Consider the following 23,962-nt stretch of genomic DNA (forward strand, 5'->3'; position numbering starts at 1 on the left):
GTTGTACAGGCAGAGGCCAATCTGGTAGGAGTCGTTCAGGGCTTCAATTTTTACCTTAAAGATTAACATTCTAACATAAGCCGTAAGTGACATCGTAAATTTAGGATTATCTGAGCTTCCAGCTGCACGGATTTAACTTATTAATCACAGTTGTGCTCATATCGAACATCTGGAGGCAGTGTGCTTTCTTGAACGCTATTTCTTCGTTTTTTAGCATAACAATTTGATACACAAACAAGCGCAATTGTGTATGTATGTTTTATGGTTGCATGACGCAAAATTATTAATACCTAGTATTGCTGCTCCTGTGACTTTCAAATACATTTTAGATGACAATATCTATGTATATTTAAACTAAGCAGCATACACGGCATGTCATGCGATTCAAAAGGTTAACACATGACTCTCGCTCTCGGAACATTGGGCTTCAAGGATGTGCTTACAGTATCGTTTCATATTAACCCATGCAGTCCACACAGTCTATTCAGGGAAAACACTTTTCGGTTTTGTGGTATTTTTTATTTAAAGGAAAAGGAGGTCTCTTGCTAAAAACAGTTTAGGCGGAAAGTGTACTCCTTAACAGGCTTATCTGAGTAGAAATTTACGCACATATTTTCAGCCCCGTATGACAGAGCGAGTCTAATAAACAAACATCAATTCTTACGTGTCTTGTTTCCCAGGCAAGAAATGCCCCAAAGGCAAGAAGAACTCCCTCAATTATGTACAAAGTCCAGTTGAAATATTTGGATTTGGGCGAGAAACAGACGCGCACGTAGCGATGTACCACCTCGTCGTTGCTCATGTCATGCACCTTATAGTTTGAAAAATAAACATATGCATGCTTAGTGCATTAACGAACGATGTAACAGAAACTTCATGTATATGGATTATCTTACGACATTGATGACAATTCAATATACCTATGCTTTTCCTTAATTTTGTATGAAAATAAAAATTAAAATACAAATCATAACCTTGAAAAACAAATTTGAAATTGCTTATTATATCTGATGCAAATGACTCTTACACATAATCTGATGACGGCAGTAAACGTCGCAAAAGCTTGAAATGGTCATTATTGTCATCAATACTTTTGAACAATTTACACCATAAGTTTGTTGGCAGTTCATTACCTTATCTTCCACTTTTTCAATAACGATTTGGTGAGGCGTATAGATTGCCCAGACAGCCAAAACGAACAATACCACAGCCACAACTAAACCAATGATAAGCAGCAATTGGTAGTCTTTAATTGTCTGAAACAGAGCAAATATTACTGAATTAAAAATGCCATCCTTAACGCTGAAGATTCACTCACGATTAAATATTATATAGAAAGGGTTTTTCATCACTACCTCTCGTAAATGTAGATTTTATTGTTGTTCTGTAGAACACTATAAAGCAAAACAAAAACAAACGAACAATGATAAAAATTGAAACATTAAGAAAGAATTACAACAATATGGCATACCATTCTCAGAAGTTTCTTGTTTGTGAAGATCCGGTACACTCTCCATGTTTTGGAAACAAGGAACCGAACGTTAATGTAAAACCCAGACAGAAACAGAAAACCCGTGCCTGTAAAAACATGTGTAAAAGTATTACCGTAATAACTCTATGTTTTCGGACACTTAAAAATAAATTATTTTTTTCGTGTCCGAAAACTTAGATACGAAATATATTAACAAAATACAGGTGTCCGAAAACTAAGAGTCGAAAAAAGAAGTGTCCGAAAATAGCGTCAATTGTATCAACGACTACCGGTAATAGCACGCGCTTGTAAAATACCATGCCGTATAGTATGAATTACAGTTATACATGTTTGCACTGCATTTTAAATAATTGTAAATGCTTAATTTATTTGACAGAAAGTTACTTCAACGTTGTACTTTGACCAACGAGTTCAAAAATGAGCATGTGATGTACCGATACACGCTTGTATGAACCTGTAATTAACGCAATAAAAAAGCAAACTATGAGTTCTTTATCTGTTAATTTCCGATAGTTGTTGTGTAACAACTTCCATTGTTCGTAAAACTTGTAATAGGGTGCATCACAATTTGAAACATTTAGTATTTGCCACAGTTATTTTACTGAGAAGGGGTAGTACCATTGCGGTAGATACTTGAACTGTTAATTGGCATTACCCCTGGTAATTGTCATAACGCCTATGCTATCGAGCGAAACCATTGTTTAATACCGGTTTACAAGGTTATTTACCCAGTAACGCAAATGTAATGGTCCATTGCCCTCAGGCATGCACCCGCAATGTTATATGATGTTAATCTGGTTGTAAAACCCCATTATCGAAGTGTCATTAGATATCGAAAACAGGTTCGAAATTTGGTAAAATAGCGCTGTAAAATATACTGTCCTAAAACTTAGAGACATAAATAACGGACGAAAACAAGTGTGTCCGAAAATAAAGAGTCACGAAAAATAATTATTTTTGCTAAAAAAGGGGGTGTCCGAAAACTTAGAGTGTCCGAAAACTTAGAGTAATTACCGTTGATCTTTTTTCCAACCGTTAACGTTAAAACAAAGACTCTTAATTGGCGAGTTGAACTATTCAGACAAACGTTATTCCCGCTTGAAAAGATAAGCATTATGCTCAATTCTAATGAACATTAAATATTTCATGATTGATAAATGCTCCAATATTAACATTTCAATGTATATGAACGAGATAATACTTATGTGTTAAGTTACAGGCGCGTGACTAAGTGTTCGATTTGCGCCTTGCGCCAATTAAGCCGGTTTTAAGTCGAATGTTGTAGCTTTTATTAACTGATCCAAGATCCCATGAAGCCGGTTATTAATTTGGTCCTTGCCACAAAGAACGGGCCTCGCAGTGATAAATAGATTTATCACCAGTTGATGTAAATATACTTTCAATCTACTTCTATATGAATACCGAAAAACTAGTTGTTTTGTTAATTGATGAGCTGATTTGGTAGACCGATTAATCGCATATACGTTTGCTATAAAGTCCTTATCGCAAAATTCCCTCAACATTTTCGGAATTAATCAAATAACCTTTCATTTTTAAATATAGTGATTTTTACATTTATCTATTCTGCGCTTACTTGTAAGATTGATTTAGTGTTAGAAACTTTGAATCGTGTGCATTAAATATTAAACCAATCCAATCAACCGTTCTAGGTTCGCAGAAAGGTAAAATATTGAAACAAGCTGAAAGTCAATGCAGTTATTCCTTAACGTTAAAAGTCAGTACAGCTTTTAAGACTGGCATTGAATATAAATAACACAATAGATGATGCTTGCTTATACGTTTCAAAGTAGAGCAATTGCGCTTTCCTAATTATCTAAGAAGGTCCAATAATATTGTATCAGGCGACAAAAGCGATTTCATGCAGATTGAAGAAAACTGTCGTGATACGGAATACCCCAGCATCCTGAAACGATTTTGGCTCCGACTATTCGTCGTGATCTGTAAAAGGATTGATGACGCGTGTTTAAATCGTTGTGGATCGGCAGAGTGTACCTACCCGTGTTTGTTTTTGTTTGACGTGATATAGTAGACAATTTAATTAATGAAACTCTATCATGAGATAGTGTCGTTCGTATCCACAACTTTTAAAACATAACAACAACTATAATCATAGAAGGATTTAAACTCCGCCTTGGTACGGTCTTTTCAAAGCATTTAATTGGATAATGAGCTTGCCGACCATAACCCTTAGCCCATAATAAATTACGCGTAATATCTTTGCACGCAATACAAAAACTTAAATTCCAAATCATGATGCGTGAATAAAACATTACACATATTTTTAGTGTCCAAGTGTCGTCATTATTGGCTAGTCTATTAAAATGATTAATGTGTTTATAAAAAGCCGTGGATAAAAAAATCAAACAGTCTATGTCGTAAATTATGAAATTATCGCCACAAATAAAGAAACAAAAAACTATTCTTACACACATTCGGCGAGAAGGGAAACGCACACTGCGGGCTAAATGATACAAATATTGTTTAATTTCATTTAACGATTTGCAGATGCTGCAAATCAGACGGGCGTCTGAACAAGCAATTACATCGTCCACTCATTGAGGAGCAAATCCATCGAAATATCTCAGAATAATCAAAATAAAACATAATTTCGTTTATTAAAATAATTCTCTCACGATATGCAAATACCAGAAGCATCAACAAAACTACTTGTTTAATAAACTTTCGGTGTGGTTGAAAATGCCCTGCTGGCGGAATGAAATATAAATGTTTTCATTTTACACTTCTTAGATTCTGCCAATACGACGAATAATTTTTCGACAAACAAACAGAACATCTATCCTTTACGAATAGCAGATCGTACTCACAGCAGAGAAAACTCACCGAAATACCGCGGAATAGGAAACAAGTAACACATACCTCACATACAGCGGAGTTATCAATTTCCGTGGTCTTGATGAATACAGTTGAGTAACACATGAAGCAGCCTAATAGAAGCACGTTGTTGATGTTTGGCGACGACAGTTTGACAATCCTGAATTTTAGAAAATAAGAGATGGTCTTTGACATGGAATGAAGATTAACTTCAGCCAACTAATATAGGACCAAGATGATCATTTGAACACTATTAACGTCAGCCAACTAATATAGGACCAAGATGATCATTTGAACACTATTAACTTCAGCCAACTAATATAGGACCAAGATGATCATTTGAACACTATTAACTTCAGCCAAGCTAATTATAGGACCAAGATGATCATTTGAACACTCACATTAGTAAATAATATTTAGTAAACCAATCCTGGATACATCACTATAATGTTTTAAGGTAAATGTAAATAATAATAAAGTAAAGACACGCACTTATACACTTTGTATAAGCGAAACGCACCGTGGAGTCTATTGTGCCGTAACCATATTTAGGTTTCGTTATAAGACACCACAAACACCTTTTGCATAATGTTAATATTTTATTAGCGATCTATAAACCTATCAAACATTGGAGTCTTATCAATTGCGTAAATACATCACTTACAAGAATGTAATTTATATTTTGAGTGCTGATCTCATAATAATATACAATGTAATCCACCACAACACAAAATCCAAAGAAAAAGACACCTCGACCGACACAATATAGCGTACTTGTTGTTCCTGTACATGATGTTAAATGTGAAGAAGGCGAGAGTGAACACTATGCCGATTGCGGCCAGGCAGCACATGGTATGTAAAGCGACCAGGGAAGGATCAGCTCTTCGTTCACGAAATGAGTCGAGTCTCGTGGTATAATGTTTTCTGAAGCATCAGGTGAAAGCAATTTAAGTCACACACGCACATCTATCAGAAGATATCGAGCCATAAGTTTCCAAATTGAAGTTACTCAAATTTATAGCAATTGGTTGATTGTTATGAACCCATTTATGCCTAGCGTCTAGAAATAAGGCTCGAGAGGCGTCTCATCAGGGTCTGCGCTGTTTGCTTAAAGGTATTTCTACAAGAAATATTCTAAATATAGAAAAAGATATACTAGACATCCCTTATTTTTATTTATTTTTTATCCAATTTAGAAGGATGGGAGAGTCCACTGGGCAAAAATGGATTAATTGGCAGTCAGCCGCATACACGTACGCTTATTGGATGAAGAAATGTGACATGCACTAGACCCGAGATTAAAAACGTATTAACTGTAAGCATAATATTTGAAGTAAACCATATGCCTACTCGTTAAAATAAAACGATTACGACTAAGAGAATGGGGTTGTCTGAAACACGATTGTAACAATTGATGTTATTTCTTTTAAAATCATAAACTGTTCCTGAGGTTATTACATGATTAACGTTAACGAATATAAATGATACGGCTCATTCACGCTTTTGTCTAATAATGCGAGGGCTTGCACAATAAGTTCGCATCATTGCTAGTAGCTTTTATATACACATTTCTAAAAAAATCCTATCTGGAATAAGATAATCAAAAGACTACATTATTTGTGATTTAAATCTATAGGATTTTAGGCATTATATTGTCTTAAGTATGAAAATGAGATGAAGTACGCTTAAAGTTTAACATTAATGAGTGAGGTTGTGCGTTGCATTGAGATATAAAACACGTTAAGCGGTTGGTGTTTCTTATGGCGACTGTTACACATTAACCTTGAGGGATGATGCAATATTCAAATATTCAAATGGCAGGTCCATGTTTTTTTTATCTTTACGGTTTAGATGATGGATAAATTGAATATAAAGCATCGCTGTTTGCTTTCAAGATAGGGTGTGGAGATATGATGTTGACCTCAGTATCAGAATTGCAAAGAAATTTGGAGACCGTAGTATATTTGGAAGTCAGGGGCATAACATATAAAGATATAAAAAGTGACTGCGCATTAATTTGGCGAGAAAGAGACTTTTATCATTTTTTTAAATAATGAACTACAATTTCATACTCTGTAAATGTCGTTGTCTTAAACAAGAATTAACTCATTAAACTGGTAGCAAATGACACATAAGGTAGATCAAGACGCAAATTAATTCCACTGTAAGTCGAACGAGAACTTGAAACGTTTTGTACGTTTTGTGCACTGGTTAAAGGCAGGATTTCCGTTCGCAGTAGTATCAATAGATCTATGTCGTCCGTATCCCCAAACACTATCTGGCAATAGATATATATCATGCTTTGTAGACAAATATTTTGGGTATGTAGAAGCATTTCCGTGACCTGATAAATGATCTGACAACACAGAACACCTTTAAATGAATTGAATGTATTGCCGACATTCTTGTCCAATCATGATAATTACGGATAACGGTAAAAAAATATACTAGCAAGGCTTTCACGGAAACATTAAAATCAATGAACGTTGACCACATCAAGACAACAATTTATTAACCTGCTGCAAAAGGCATGAATGAGACATTCCACTATAAATAACATTTTGTCTAAAAGAGTTAAAAAAGGGTTAATAATGGACTTGCATTTAAACGTGTCTTTAACAGTAATAAGGTGTAGTACGTCCTGAGACTTCAAAACATACACCGTACTTTTTAATTTGTAATAGAGACACTCTTTTTTTTCTCCAATTGATAATCTGTGAAAACCAAGACGTAAAAAGCACAGTTAGGATAACCATAACATATAATTAGATGAACAACACAAACCATTTAAAACGGTGTGTGCTTAAGAAATCTAAATTTAAACGAGCTGAATGTGCAAACAAAAATGCACAAGACATTTACTTTGGAATAAATGACTAAGAATATCGGCATAACGACAGAAAATCGTCGTCTTCAACCAGAATCCGCCATCTCCAATCTACAACCAAAAGTCACATTATCTCCAACAGGACGTCTCATCTCTAACCCAGAAGTCGCATCGCCTCCAGCAGGAAGTTACAAATAGACACTGTCAATGATGTATTTTCCAAACCAGTGACGAATTTCAGTTCATTGTGATTGACATGAACAATTTATAACAATTCCAACAGTTTTTATTTCAGCAAAAACATTCGTCAAGATTTAATTGTTATTTGCAAACATCCGGTCAACACAGATCGAACGGACAAGGCAATTTAGGCTATTTCAAACCAGGTAGTTCAATTAAAAAATGGTGATTCAACCAATCAACAATTGGCACGTGTAGAGACGAATACTACAGACTTACCAAAAAATTAAAAGAAGGTAATATACTTTTAATCAAAATAACCTGTCATCTAAAAATGTACTGTTTTGTTGAAAAGAAAGACACATAGGTTTAGATGTGAGCGTATCAAGCAAGGCCAATCATGTAGATATGAGACTGTATTTATATATTTGGAATTTGAATTGTATTAGATAATAAATCGGACTGAAATTCGTATATGGCGTTTTTGTAATATATTTCATTCCAAATTATTATACGGATAAATTGACTTGAAAGGAAAGGGACGGACTTGTCATATTCACCATGGAACAAACTGCAGCTAATGCTAATCACGATATAACGGCAATTTGCGCATGACGTGCACTCGAATGATTACGAGACAGAGAGAAAATTCAGCAACTATGGCAAAAATGGAGACACAACAGTAACAAATGAGGACGAAATGAAGCAATATGCAGAGACAGAGATTACGATCAATTGCTACATGCAACAAAACGGATACATGAAAGCCATTAATTTCGCTTTAAATTGGCCAAGTCAAGGGACTGGGTGAGATATCTGCGGAAGCCATCCAGCGGACATCAAGGCATCATATTGTTTTTCTGCAGTGTTTTCATCAACATATTGGGGAAAGAACAGTAACCAACACAATACAAAACAATACATAACAACTTTACCGAAAAGGAGATTTTAAGGGGGTGTGAGAACTACCTAAAACATGCTGCTGCCTATACCGAATAAGTATAGATATGTAAACTATATGGGTTCATTACTAACTACTCACTAATTGTTTCTTCGTTCATCAAACTGGTTTATTGTACGTATATAATTTCTTTAATGATATTGTTGTCTGTAGGTGTTTGCCTTTATACAAATACAAGCGGACAAGAATATATTTCCTATTAATGTTTCGGAATTTGCATTATTTCTATTGATCTATATCGTAGAAAATATATTCACTATTAATGGTAAATATAATAACACATTAGTACTTCATTTATGGAGGATCGTGAACCTTTTAATACGTATTTGTAATAAGATAGAAAGGAATTAAGAAAGTACGTTTGCACAGACCTTTGATCTTAATATTACCAGATTATTTTCATTTGATGATTTCCTGCATGTTTATCTTGCAAGTCGGCTTTGTGCATGCTTTTAGACTTGGCCAATTAGATCCTTACACAAGATAAAGCATTACTTTTAGAAATGGCATTTATGTTCTTTGTTGTAAATTGTTTTTTTTATTTGACGGATGTAGTTTTTATTAATTCTGAACCACTGAAATAAATAACAGGCAATTCAACAAAACTTAAAATTTTATAATATTCAGAAACCTATAACAGAAGTTTTGTATATATAAACCTTATGCTCGTGTTTTTTTCCAGTAGAGATATGTATTGTCATTTAAACGATGTGTGAATATAATAATTTGTTATTTGATCCTTTTAAGCTTTTCAAGATCACTAAAACTAATGGTATGCGAACTCGCGATCAAAGTATGGGAATAATACATGGTCCAATATATTTGTAGAAAATTTTAATAACGGCTTTTTATAGACTTTTTGTTTGACATCTTTCTATATGCACACTCAAAACAGTTTACGCGCATAAAGTTAATTTGTTCATAATATTAAAGGGATCTTCACGTTTTGGTAAATTTACAAAATTGAAAAAAGTTGTTTCAGATTCGCAAATTTTTGTTTAAGTTATGATATTTGTGAGGAAACAGTAATACTGAACATTTTCCATGGTCTAATATAGCCATTATATGCATCTTTTGACGATTTAAAAAACCTAAAAATTATAAAGCGTTGCAACGCGAAACGATTGAATAATTTGAAGAGTTCTGTTGTTGTCGTTTAATTTTGTGAAACTACGAAGATTGCTTATATAAAGTATAAAATAAGGCTCTGATACATACTTTGCAGGATGGTCGAGCGGTCTAAATGGTTTTTACTCCAGGACTCCGGGGATCACTGGTTCGAGCCCTGCTGCGGGCTGCTTTTTTCCTTTTTTAAATTGTATTCTTAATTTTTTATTGGAGCTTTTTAGATCAAATGTTTAGATTTATCAATATTATGCATTTAATGACAAACTTCAAAACATCTCAAAATCTGTGAAAAGGCCCCTTTAAGTGTTAGACTAAACTCCTTTTGATGTATAGACGTCGCGTCAGATGTTGGCGTACAACGCTATCTTGGCATTTTACCGGCTAAATCAGTCTGCTAAAATCGTTCAAGGAAACACAATCTCATCATTCTTACCGGTATATCAAAACAATTTACGCGCTTTAAGTTAATTTGTTCATAATATTAAGTGTTATACTTAACCCATTGTGATGTAAGATTGCGAATAACATGGTCATTTTCATTTATAATTTATGTTAAAGTTTAAAACATATCGTACTTTTATATGTATTTAAAGGGATCTTTTCACGCTTTGGTAAATTGACAAAATTGAAAAAAGTTGTTTCAGATTCGCAAATTTTCGTTTTAGTTATGATATTTGTGAGGAAATAGTAATACTGAACATTTACCATGGTCTAATATAGCCATTATATGCATCTTTTGACGATTTGAAAACCTAAAAATTATAAAGCGTTGCAACGCGAAACGATTGAATAATTTGGAGAGTTCTGTTTTTGTCGTTAAATTTGGTGAAACTACGAAGATTGCTTATATAAGGTAAAACATACATCAACTAGTGTAATCGGCGGAATAGCTCAGTAGGTTAAAGCGTTTTTACTTCAGGACTCTGGCAGGACTCCAGGGGTCACTGGTTCGAAACCTGGTCCGGGCAATGTTCTTTTCCTTTTTTTAATTTTATTCTTGATTTTTTACTGGAGCTTTTACGATCCGATGTTTACATTTATCGATATAAAGCATTTGATGAATTAGTTAAAAAATGCCAAAATCTGTGAAAAGGCCCCTTTAAATGGAAGTTACATGAACCAACTGTGTTAACAAACTAAAATGCAACGATGTCAATTACAACAGTGCTGTATCACTGAAATCATCCTTTAAATCACGTGATATTGAAGAAACTACAACGTATAGCCTCGGTATTCAGTCATGTGAATTAAAGCCCCATAACTACTCAAAATCAACAACAAATTCGGGCAATATTTTGTAAAATAAAGTTCAACAATTAAAAATCAGTGTTCCTTATGGCAATTGCCGAAATTTCAACGCAAGATGTGGTTCGGTAAAATAGATGTTTGTATATACAAAATGCTCGATTTTATTATTGTTTTGCATATTTTATTCCATTTTAATTTCCCGTAACGATATCTTTTCATACGAAACATGAACACCAACATTGGTACTATTTTAGTGTTCGTGTGTCGGTCGTATGAATAGATATATTCGCGAGAAATTTAAATGGAATTGTGTCACAAATAAACAAAAACGAGCAATTTGTATCTACACAAATCTAAGTAATCATACCACATCTAGTGTTGAAATTGTGGCTATTGCTATAAGGAACACTGTTTAGGTTGTTACTTTATTTTTCGAAATACTTTACGAAACGTTCGTTGATTTTGAGAGTTATAGAGAAAATTCACACAATAATCCAGAAGCCTCATTTGAAGATTTCAAATCATTTATTTACTTTATTGAAATGAAATGGTCGGAAATCTTAAATTGAAAAGTGTATATAATTTTGCTCCAGGGTTTGACAGACGATTCCAGTATATCCGGTTCTACATGTTGTTAAAGTAAATATTAATACTTTTATTTGTATGTGTTTTGTTTTGAAAAAAATATCAAAAACAAATACGAAAGAATGATAATTTCATGTGTTAATGAGAATTCAGATAAAATAGGTTGGTTTGCATTTAAAAGAATGTGACTGGTTACAGATGGTGCTTACATGAGCGAGCGACAACCTTAAGTATAATGACGGATATTTAGGTTACGCCTACGGTACTTAAAAGTCTGCGTGATTCATGTTCTTCGTAGAAGTATTGTTGCATAACAAACAAGCATAATTAAGGGCGGTTCCTACGCTATTTAGCTTAGGATTAATCATTTAGAAAGACAACACTGTTTTGAAAAATATGCCTAACCTTTCCAGACGAGGGCACCTTTGATCCACTCAAAGTAAGAATCAGGGGCGAGATCCTGTCGGAAGTAGGCCACCAAGACTCGCTTTCCCCCTTAAACATAATTATGTAAATGTTAGTTAAGTTATTTCACAAACATAAATCTAAAAATAAATGTAAAAACAACAATTTAACTAGTGTATAATAGGCAAACTTAATTTGCAGAAAAAACGTTAACGGCAAAAGAAGAAAACATTGTTTAGATATATAAAAATACAATGTGATGAGGTTAACATGTTTATTTAACGTTTAAAAAACTTTTCAGAATGATATATAACTGATAAAATAAGATAATGAAACTAAAATTTGAACACGATATTGAACAGTATTAAACGTACGCGTTTAGAAAAGGCGGACTTGTTATATAGGAGCGCGAATTTTCGTGGTAAAATGTGATGATTCTATAAAACACAACAATAATCAAAACGAATACCACCTTGTATTCTCTCCACCTTTATGATTTTATTTGGATCTGAGCCATTGTTGAAAGAAACCCGCCCAGCCACACCAACAATGGATGCCTTCCTGGTACAGTCAAAAATAATATCTGCAATGTCCCCATCCGCGTATGTGAACTGGTCCAAGGTTTTAGGATGTCCTTAAACGAATCCGAATACCAATTTGGTTGAAATACCATGTATGTTTGACGACTAGACAGCTTAATGAAAATAATATTGCAATGAAAATCACATTGATATCGTATTCATTTAAGTCTGTAAAATAAACCTTTTAATATTAATTGGTTTGGGCGAAGGTAACACTCATGTTTTAAGAGATAGTGGCATACACAATACAACTAAAGGAATAAAACTACATTGTATATAGCATAGTTTGTTACCAAATAACACGAGTGAGGAACACAGTTGCGTACCAATTACAGGGCGATGGCTTCTGCTGCTTTGGTCGTGTTACAATATGTGAGATAAACATTAAATACAATAAATACAAACAAGCCTATTAACGATATTACCCATGCTTTCCAGAGCACTGACAGTGCAGTTTAGAGCCATCGCACCTAGCCAGATATGGTCGTAGCACTGTCCAGACACTATGTCGTAGCCGCTAGTGGCTTGGTTGTAGGACGGGTGGCTTGTGAACCTTTTTTGGAACTCTGAACCTGCCAAGAGAGAAAGCTTCTCTTTATAATCTTTCTCACGTGTAAATTTAACTTTGTACCAACGAATTTACGCATCGAGTGCAACATAGAAAAAAACTATTCCTATTAATGTTGTACGCCCAATGTCAATTAAAGGGACATTTTCATATTGTAATTGTCCCGTGCCTATATATTTTAATTGATACTAAATGTGCTAAGTTTTGAAGCTGTTTTCGACAGACATCGAAGGCTGGTACCCGAACACAAGATTTTTTACCGAATTAAAAAGTCATTTTAAGTAGATATTTGACGACATACGACATAGACGATACCTCTAAAACGTAATATTTCTAATGTCCCAGGCGTTGGTGATAAAGTGGTAGGGACACACAATATTATTAACTGGTGATTTAGAAAGGGATTTTGTTTGTGAACTGAAGGAAACATAACTGGAAAACATTAAAATATGCAATTGACACTGAAATCATGCTCATTATGTTCACATAACATATTAAATGAGTGTCTTATAAACTACGGCAAGATACGTTAACAAATTTTGGTAACACATAGTTGGTATGAAATTATGTAAATATAGTTTGAATTATATGTATATGACATTGGCAGTGGTCATATTATATGTTTATAATAATAATAAGACTCATCGCTTGAGAATTAAAACAACACAAATTGACGAAATTCGAATTTTTAATTGGTGCGTACAGTTTGTGAAAGATACGTTAACACTCTAACGACTGAATAATCCAAATGAACACAACTATGATATTCCAGGTTAAGTTCCTTTAGTCACCTGAACTATTATGAAAAGATACAGAACATTTATTGTATCCCACTTTTACAGCGAATTCGGTTGATTAAAGCCGTGTTTAGAAAATTTCATCTTTAATCAACGGCAAGGCTATAATCAACGGCACAAAATGACATCATCAACTGCCGAACCGGGACTACTTTTTCCCACGCACCTTGTCACCTGTATTTGCCAAGTGCATCAATAATAAAAACAATCTCAAATGTTTGTCAATCTTAATGACCTTAAAACAAAGAAAAGTAGTAAAAAACGTGTTTGTTGTCATTTTTTGTCATTAAAACCACTTGTATTAGGTACATTTTACACTATGATGCAAATAGGTTCTGCTGTTGTTGCTCCCCTTTGAAGAAGTCAGTTCGAGTTGCTCCTCTTTGACCGTAGAAAACAATCGTCTAGACCAAGAAATCCTGTGTTAATTTACAAGTTGTACTCGGATATGCGTCCATCTGTTTTTTTTCTTCAAGTTAGCATCCTTTCTATCTGGAAATACGCACAAATGACACAGTATCCCAATGGTTCTTGCGTCAACAATTGGGTGTCAACAAGCTAGGTCAGATGCTGAAGGCCAGGGCAAAAGACACCGGCTTTCCCAAGCACAAGAGAATAACGAACCACTCAGTTCGCAAATTCCTGATCCAAAAACTTCGAAATGCAAACATTGCACCCACTGAAACCATGGCCATAACAGGGCACACAAATGTCCAGTCCATATCCAATTGTTCCAACATATCTGTTGAACAGCAGCAAAAGTGTTCTTGCTCAGTCCAGTATATGTAGCAATCCAACAGCTTCCTCTTGTTCACCTTCATGCACAGTAACTATGGCCGAAATGCAGCCTAGACATACCACTGTCTCCTGTCAAACAACTTCAACAAGTTGATCTTGATGTTCGCCCCACCCAGTCACTTCACCAGCAAATGTCTTTCTCTAGTTCGAACAATTTTGCTTCACAATTCTTTGGTGCCACTTTCAACATTTAAAATATTAATGTATAAAATAAGCTTAAATCCAAGTAATCTTTGTTATTTCGTCAAATTCGTAACAAAGAAGCAAATATTGTGCACCTCGTGATCGACTTGATAGTTTGATATCGAAAGTGAATTGTGTGTGGTGTAAGGCAACGTTGTAAACAAATGTAGTTCCTTGTATATAACAACTTAATGTCATATTGATATTATAAAACTTTAAGATTTGCAATTCAATATGATTAAAATTGTAATTATGATTAAAATTGTAATTAATAACGCTCGACTCTTTGTTACAGAACGATATTCTGCTTATTTTTTTTTATTTGATCAGCGGTTATTTTTGGAACGCGGAGTAATACACTGACCTTGGTTACACTACAGTCATTATCAAATTACGTCACACACTCATGAAAACTAGTTGTGTTTAAATAAAAAAAAGTTTACTGAATAAAAAGTGGGATTAATAGAATAATAGATTAGTGCTGATTATAGATCAGGTGTATCATGCTCGGCACGAAAACGAAAAAGCAAAGGCTCGTGCTTTTTGTTTTCTAAGCCTCGCATGATAAACCCGATCTATAATCAACACTAACCTATTATTCTCCATGTAATTCGAACGACAAAAAGTATGATGGTAATACAAAACTAAAAATGCTGGTAAGATCCGTTATGTTAGATACGTTAATATGCTTTTATGTTATCAGTTTCCTATTTGTCAAAATCCTATATTTAGATTCTTTAAACCACACACGAGCAAAGCTAACATTAGATAGACTCGACAGAACCATGTTCTTTGTTTATGACTATGGTTCTGTAGGCATGTTCATTATAACTTGATATAAAGTTTGATTTTGGACCCTTGGTTAATTTAATACGTTATTGCTGGGATAGGTTACCGTTATAGAATAATTTGTTTTGTGTTTTACATGATATTATACTTTAATCTTAATATTTAAAGGTCTTGTTAATGAATAAATGTGCTGTTTAGTACATAAAACGTAACACACTGGCTTAACGTATCTTACATAAAGTTAACGTATTTTACACGCTCTATGGTATGTTTAGGGCACAATATTTATAAGATGAATTTTATGCTGTCAGTAAATGCATGCTTGGATGATATAACAAGGTTCAACATTTCATACATTAAAATATAAATACGTATATAATTTGCCAATACCAATACTTATTAGGCCTTGTGTTTTTGATAGTGTATTTAACGTATCTTACAATTTTGCTAAGGTATCTTACATTTCTATCCGAACTCCACCATGGGTGTATCAGAAAGAATACAGTGATAGGGAAATAATTTGAATGTGAATGACCTGTGCAGGCACATGATAAATTTAATAATTTGACATGTTACAGTAGTAGATGACCTAGATACCTCCATGAAATTCGCAATGGCAAAACGCAGTTTGTTTACAATAAACTGCACAATCTGTGTTTCATGGAGAATGTAGACTAATAAACGTATAATAATTACATTAATAAAAATCGCTGTCTTTTTTTAATTTACCTTATCTAATAGCTGTCACTTGGTTAGTGCATGATCTTTTCTTGGCGCTGTATACAGTTAAGATGATACAAATAATCACACAAATAATACTTTAAAAGAACTTGTCAACGAGTGCTCGTACTGTTAGATTTCATACGACTTTTATATTCATCACATTTATTTAAAATAAAGTGTGATCTTACTTGATTATACCGGTATATGACTACCAATACGCTACTAATAATGTTAGACTTCTGGCATAAATAGTTTGGTCATGATATAACTTGATTCTTTAACAGAATGAACAATGAACTAAAGCGATTTGTTAATAAGCACATGTAGCACTTTGCATAATGTCTCTTTTTCATTGACACTGTAGACTTTATATTTGTATAATGAAATTATATATATATAGCCACTCCAATAATAAAACATTGACTAATTAATAGTTTAAACGGATATTTAGCAACAGACTATGCACGAAGTTGTTTTCTAAGACAAATTCACACTGTAAGATACGTTAACTTTTGTAGTGGCATAAAATGCCAAAATATCAGTCCAGCATGGCTTACATCGGATGATTTTAAACTCATAATGCATGATGTATATATACAAATATTGTTTCATTTTAAACTAGCAAACATCTTAAACAAGGAGTTAAGTTGACACTATATAAGGTTAAATGTAAGATACGCTAACAATTTCATGTTTTTGCAGTTATTTCAGCAAGTGGTTCTGTTTAGGCTTTTAAAACGATTTTATTACTAGAGAAAGGAATGCCAGTCATTCATTGATATGTTTTTTCTAAAATGTGCTTTCTGCAAAGCATGATATACTTTTGTAAGATAAGTTAAAAAGACAGTACTATTCATTTTACCAAAATACATACCATTCTCTCCACACATAAACTGCAAATTATTTCACTGTAAATGAGATACTAATAATTATTTCACTGTAAATGAGATACTAATAGACTGATGTTATGACAGCAATATCTTGGAAGAATATGTTTGTCTTACACATACACTATACATGACAGGAAGACATCCTTGAACTTGTGTATTATATATATATATATTTATTTTAACTGTTATGATAAAAAGCCATACGGAAATAACTTATCATGATTATTATAATATTTCATTCCTTCATTCAAATGAATAATATATCTTGGGATAGTTGTCAATTGTGTAGTTTTAATTTGAAAAGATATAATGTATAACGTATCTTACAGAGTATATTATATATTCGATTTTGTAGTAACTGTCATGTTTATTGAGAGCACACGCAATGCACCCATATCAAATTTTTCATCATTCAAAGTTTCAATTGGTTGTATTAAAATTTTGCTAACTACAAGTTGGTTTTTAACTACTTTTAAAAATGAAAATGTCCCTTTTATTGACAATGGGCGTGTAAAAAGCTAATTAATCAATCCTTTTCAAACACTAAGTACGTCTTTCGTAATTGAACAGTATGTTTAATATTATCAGAAAAATAAGAAGGCTGTCGTTCTTGTTTCTACGAATGGGTTAGTGAACATTGGCCCGAGAGGGATTTATAAGCGGATGGCTGCAAATATTGTTTAATCGAAAGTTCCAGTGCATTCTTTGCAATTATATACAAAAGGAATGACGTAAAGATTATGCTTAGGCCGATTCGAAGCGGTTAATACACTGCATTAAACATTTGTTAAAACCATGTGTAATTCTCTTCAAATGTACAAACCAGTGACAAACCAAACACCATTACACTAAATCCGTGTTGCAAAAATATTTAACGGCTAGTTAATGAAACAGTTTAGTAACAGTAGAAATCACTACACTAAGTAATACCTAACATCCTACATTTGACCATTAGCTTTTCATGATTATTTGTACAGTATTGTTGGGATTTTGTAACGTTGGCATATAACGCGCCATTTGTTACGTGACGTTCACGCACGCTTGCCCATCGTGACCTCACGCCCGTTATGATTTGTTGTTGATTTGATGAGTTGCAAGTAAAAGGTTGAACCTGGATTTCGCTCCTTATATTTTCTATCACAACGCGTATTCCGCCAACATAAGTATTTATGAGCCTCGCACTGTGGAAATTGTACTTAATGCATGTATGTAAAGGATCGTCCTCGATAAGCCTCTTCAGTCAGGACAACATTATCCTAGACTTTATTATCGTTAACAGGATACTTTTTTTAACGAAATAATACGTAAAGCAAAAACGTGTCGTCCGGCCCAGGTTTATCCTGGCTGACACTTTACGCACATGTATCAGGCCCGGTTTTAATAGAGCGTGGCTTAATTTATTTAATTTCCTTCGAATAACATGAACACATTATTTTATACAAACATCAATTTATATTAGCTTAAACATCCGTTAAGTTTTGAGGTTCTTACCCAAGTAAGAACAAATTTGAAGGCGGTGGCTTTAACGGTTTTATTCAAAACGCACCATAAGACTCTATAACGTCCTACGTACTTGTTATATTTGCGATTCCCCTCTCCTCTATAGGGTTGTAGAAAATAGCGCTTGTGAGGAAAGAACCCTCGACTGCGGCATTCATTTGTTCTGAAGTACAGCCGATGTCATTCTGATGAGTTTGCCAGAAGTTCTCGGCGTACCAACCGGGGAATATCCACACGATCTTCAGCCCATACATGCCTAGCTTGTACGCCTGATCGTTATAAAACGCATGCATGAAAAATTCCAACATGCCTTGTTGTTGTATAAACAATTGGCATTGACTTTGAAATTCCAAGAAAAGCAGATATTCTATGTACACAAATTGCATGTGTATACAAATTGCTTCCACACGCCAGAGATGCATGGTTTGTCTAGTTGTTGTAAATCAAGGTGTTATCTTTAGACTTTTCGTGTTTTGTTAAACTAAAAACAAGAGTGAACATCCGTACAGTGTTTTGATACAGATATTTTAAATAAAAAATATGTTTTAAATTATCAAACATTGCGTACATTAAATGACCTCTAAATGGCCAGCGCGCTCTACTTTTCTTGTTCTTTTCAGAGTTGTTTGCGATTATTTTCTAAATATGATTTCTTGTTAATTAGTTAATAGTTAAGTTTATAAGATATTTAAGCTTATGAATAGTTCAGTTTTTTTTTTATTTTGCAAAAAAACTCATAATATTGCAAAAGATTACACTCTAGCGAATATATAAAGAAAGAAATTCTCGTTCTTTAATTACTCTAACTTTAGCTACTTTAAAAGAATATTAGGTACATAAGCATATATTTAGTGTTGAAACCATTTCCATGTTTACTTAAATAGACCTTGACAGTTGACCTTCATCCAATATGGACCGTATGAAAAAATGAAGTTCTTGTACAATGTATATATGCATAATCATTATATGCATAATCATAGCTCAATAAGTTATTAAGATTATAAACCAAAATCATGATTATATCAAGCTCATATGTACTGCCAGGATATGGTAAGGCATGTATGTACGAACTTCAAATACAATAGCTAAGGAAATTATCGATTTATAAAGCGGAAAACATATGTCCATAGTAAGGCATTTACGTATGTTCTTCACAAACACTAGCTCACATTTTATCGATTTAAAAAGCGGAAAACATGTATCCATAGTAAGTATCTAAAGTATGATATTGACCATATATGCACTATCAAGCGAAGTGTTGATGGAATGTATGCAGTTTCATGACGATTGCTTTATTTGTTTGCTTTAGTTTTTAAGCGGATTTCATGTGATATATATATATGTATATACATATCACATGAAACACCTTGTCCTCAAGATTTCAAATGCAACCCTCGCGATTTCTGGATATTAGGAATTCACATATTTAAGTTCATGACTACGCTATTAATGAGTTATTCCGTATAAACGATTGTTATCAATTACTTACGATGAACTCGACCTTGACCCAACCCGCACAATATCTGATGCAAAAATAAGTTTAAATACAAATATAAGATGTCTAAGTTTCAAAAGCTGTACCTTGTTGAGTTGTACCATGTCTATAACTCTTTTGTGTAAAGATTGTTAGTGTGAAAAGGCTCTTAATGAAAAGAAACTGTATACAATATGGTCATAATTCCGATATAAAGTATATGTTTGAATGATAGACCTCAATCCGATTCTGAGAAACTAGCATGCCGATTAACGTGTGTTCGCCTAATTTGTACATATGCAGATTTCTAAGTATATACAAACGCTTTATTTGGACGAATTCCGGAATAGTTTTACCAAAATTAGTTTAAAGGGCCATTACAATATGGAAAACAAAACATGTGTAAAGTGAGCGTGAAATCTTTCCAACCACTCTTAAGATAAAAGCTTACAGATACGCATATCTACTGTATTGTTATATTTTAATTGAGAAGGATAAAATGGGACCTTATTTTGACAACTTTCGAAAAAAAAACTTTGTAAGAAGTCCGTCAAACATTCCTTGAGAGAATTACTTCTGGAAAATCTAAACCTGCTTTCGCAGTTTTCAGTCATGCATCTTATAATCGCCTTTTGTTTTGTTGTATTTAATAGGCAACATACCAGAGGAGAATAAACTGAAACTCAATACGTTTGTTAATATATTTCATATTTGCATGAATGCAAAATAACGTACATTACACAGTATCGTTCTTGCTTTGTCTTCGTAGGTGTGTGCAAAAATAATACGTGCATCGTGATCCTGGAACAAAACATACATAATAATTTGAAAACATACTTAAAACGTCTGAATTTCAGCTTTTGTTGAACAATAATAAAATACGAAGTCGATGATCTTTTTATCTGGATATGTTTTTTTATCACAGCTATAAATTTATTCTACCTGTTACTGCTGCCAACACGTTTTGCAATTACTTAAGAGAGTGACATTGACCTGTGCGCAAGGGGCAAAAGGCTCAGGCATATCACACCTACCCCGAACGGTGAACATTTGTGTTATTTTTTTTTATATCGCATGATGGTTGATGGCATTACCTGTATAAAATTATTATAAACAGTCTGGAGTTTGAATCAATATGTCAATTACCAGCACAGCCATTTTAAATATTTTGATTTGGATAGACAAACCAAACTAATATATGCAATTTACGAAGTATAAGTGATATAAGTTAAGTAAAATCCTGTGTAAATTATTCGTGTGATACAACTATATTGTTCAACAACTGTTTAAGTACATTCGTTATCCGCATATCTGAACTCGTTTGCAACAAACGATTAAGCTTTTTTTCCATTGAATGAGATGGGATTTCATATGTTGTTGTACTAAGTGCTGAATGGGGACATTTTAAAAACTAAAACCACGGTTCAATGTTTACTTATCACTGCTGTTAATCTCGTGTAACAATGTTTTGATTTTCCTTATCTTGCGGTTTTTCAATATCTTGTCATAATGATTTGCTAAATGGTGTAAATTCCGTTTTTATGTTATTCTACAGGTACTCATCAGTTTATGATTCTTGACCAAATGAACAATCTGTTCCGAGCTGGCAGATATTCGTGAAGCAACAGATCCTCTGTCTCAAGTATTTTTGCTTTCGTTTGTGAGATCCATCAAAACGTGTATGAACAACATTCAGTAAATGTCGTTATTAAATAATTATGTAAGTTTACCTTTAAAACAATGAGTTTCTACATGGGCTTCTGAATAATGCTGTTTGCATATTATATAATTTTATCAATTGCGAAGTATTATCTGGAATTTTGTATACATTATATTATTGCATATTATTCTCATATTCTCATAGGGAATGTTCATTACTATTCATTCTCGACTAGGCTCGTGATTTTAAGATCACTTTGATATTCATCAGTCGTAAAACGAGTTTAGTCATCGTTTTTGTTTTTGTGATTAAGTCAGAATAATTAAATATAATATTTTAGTAAGATCGGTTAACCTTGCTTATTTAAAGCAAAACAGTTTGCCTACGTTATTTTCAGTCCGAAAAAATCTTGATTTAAAAAAGAAAGAAACAAATACCTTGATATTCCACAGTCTTGCGACCGGATCTTGGATGAAAACTTCTTGGGAGATTATTTCTATATCAGCTTCCTTAAGGGCCCCCACAAGCTCGTTAATTGACTGAAACGTACATTAGAACATATTATGACTTATAATAAGAAGACGTCAATGATTCAGCTAATTCAACCATTAAATTAACACAACTCTTATGATTTCAGGAAATCACTCAGACTAGCGAACACACAGGCACAACTGTCCGTTCTAGTATCGTTTGGAATCTCAACTGCGTTTCTTACGACACATTAAATAAGTCGGTGAAATAGTTTCAATTGTTCCGAGAATACGTACTTAAGCTTTACAAAGCATCATTTTTCCTAAGATTTTTTTGTATTATGTTTTTTATTCAGAATTATGTACATGTATCTTGCATAAAGACAAAAAACAAGTTTTCCATTGTCCTGCTTCTAACATGTTGAACAATAAGAACTTCTTTGTTCAATATATGTCAATTATGTCATAGGAATATGCCAAAGCCAGAAAAAGTACCACAGAAAAGAACTCAAGGGCCTCGTGTATTATTGCCACCCGTTTCCAGTTGAAGGCCCGCAAGAGGCTGACGCGGGTAGGGTTCATAGACTGATCCGGGGCACTCAACCGGAAGAGGCGTTTGAACCGAGCGCGGTCCGAAAGGATTGGCGATGTGGCACCGTAACTGAGCTGGAAACACAAACAACTACAAAACTGCAAAGAATAAAAATTGTTTCGTTATATATTTTATTCCAATAAATGATGCTTGAATTTTAATTAAATTTCTTAAAAGTATATTGTAAACATGCATTCCATTTGTGTAACAATATTGCGAGCTATGGCAACTGACATTGGCCATTAGGCCAAATTTTTGTAAAAGATATTACATAACAGAGACAGTTTGCATTGACACCGTTCGGTGTGATCATGCTATATACATACGTTGTGTTTTGTAAACAAAAATTGTGTACACATACACATAACTCTTCGCGCGCAAATTCTATCTGGCCAATTTAACGTTATATATCGCGACGATAGCCTGACGTTTCTACAGATCAGAAAATCAAAGCCCTGAAGGCATTAAAGTCGTTCGCTATTGCATAATTTAAGACGCAACTCATTTTTCAAAATAAATCGCAAGTTTGAAATGAACATACGCCAATTAAATTTGTAAAGAGTATGCCATAACGCACGGGTCGATTTTTGTGTGCTCTTTTTATCATCCTATTTATTTTATAGATATAACTTAGACAAAATAACACCAACACGGCCCTTTTTGGTAGTTCTGAAAGCATAGAAAGTATGATAAAAATGATAATGAGAACTGAATATAAAGACACTTTGCAATCACCATCATATCAAATGAATATTGTTGGAATATCAAATACCTCACTAAGAATATAATTTCATGATGAACATTTCCTGTACTTAACTTTTGATTTTTGACACAATATACAATTTCAACATATACACTATGATAATTGATAAAAATAAAAAAAATAAAAATCTGCGAGCAATACTTGTTACTCACGAATTAGGTAGTCATAAAGACAGCCCTGTTGACCCGCACTTTGTTGTTACTGCATTACTTGTTTCCCTAGCAGTTCAAACGGTGTCAACAACTCTGACATATTCGGCATAGCTGTTTTACCCATCGAATATTTCATATGCTGATTCGAGATAAAGCCTCTGAACTTGGCATCATCGCGATGTCTGTGTTCAGCGCAAAGGATGTAGCACTGTTCAGTGTAAGGAATTCCGGACTACGATCTGTATGTTCAAACTACACAAATTGTGGCCCAGTTACAATTACGCGTTAAAACCCATCTCGCAGAATTTCAGGGTCAGTACTCGTTCACTAAATCGTCCGGTGT

The 23,962-nt window shown here is 33.7% G+C and overlaps 1 protein-coding gene and 1 long non-coding RNA gene across 2 annotated transcripts; both read right to left on the bottom strand.

Annotated features, from left to right (window-relative positions):
• Window positions 1-666: 666 nt before the first annotated feature.
• On the bottom strand, window positions 667-5,247 carry LOC127861426 (uncharacterized). The gene is made up of 5 exons (XR_008040211.1): window positions 5,120-5,247; window positions 4,391-4,505; window positions 1,472-1,578; window positions 1,134-1,256; window positions 667-811 (listed from the first exon to the last, which is right to left on the bottom strand). It is a non-coding gene; the product is annotated as an uncharacterized LOC127861426 (long non-coding RNA).
• Window positions 5,248-11,674: 6,427 nt separating this feature from the next.
• Window positions 11,675-23,719, bottom strand: LOC127861787 (gamma-aminobutyric acid type B receptor subunit 1-like). The gene is made up of 6 exons (XM_052400468.1): window positions 23,678-23,719; window positions 22,608-22,778; window positions 22,080-22,181; window positions 18,582-18,777; window positions 12,686-12,832; window positions 11,675-11,769 (listed from the first exon to the last, which is right to left on the bottom strand). The coding sequence occupies exons 1-6, from the start codon at window positions 23,717-23,719 to the stop codon at window positions 11,675-11,677; spliced, it is 753 nt and encodes a 250-aa protein (XP_052256428.1).
• Between the last annotated feature and the right edge of the window lie 243 nt (window positions 23,720-23,962).

This window comes from Dreissena polymorpha, chromosome 16 (genome assembly GCF_020536995.1).
Source record: "Dreissena polymorpha isolate Duluth1 chromosome 16, UMN_Dpol_1.0, whole genome shotgun sequence".
Taxonomy (NCBI): Eukaryota; Metazoa; Mollusca; class Bivalvia; order Myida; family Dreissenidae; genus Dreissena; species Dreissena polymorpha.

What these genes read in the sequence shown, in the direction of transcription:
- LOC127861787 (XM_052400468.1), bottom strand. Translation starts at nt 23,719, where the DNA reads ATGTCAGAGTTGTTGACACCGTTTGAACTGCTAGGGAAACAA. An exon ending in CCCTTGAGTTCTTTTCTGTG is followed by an intron (nt 22,182 to 22,607) that starts GTACTTTTTCTG and finishes TGTACGTTTCAG; the next exon opens with TCAATTAACGAGCTTGTGGG. An exon ending in CAAGACTGTGGAATATCAAG is followed by an intron (nt 18,778 to 22,079) that starts GTATTTGTTTCT and finishes TATAACGATCAG; the next exon opens with GCGTACAAGCTAGGCATGTA.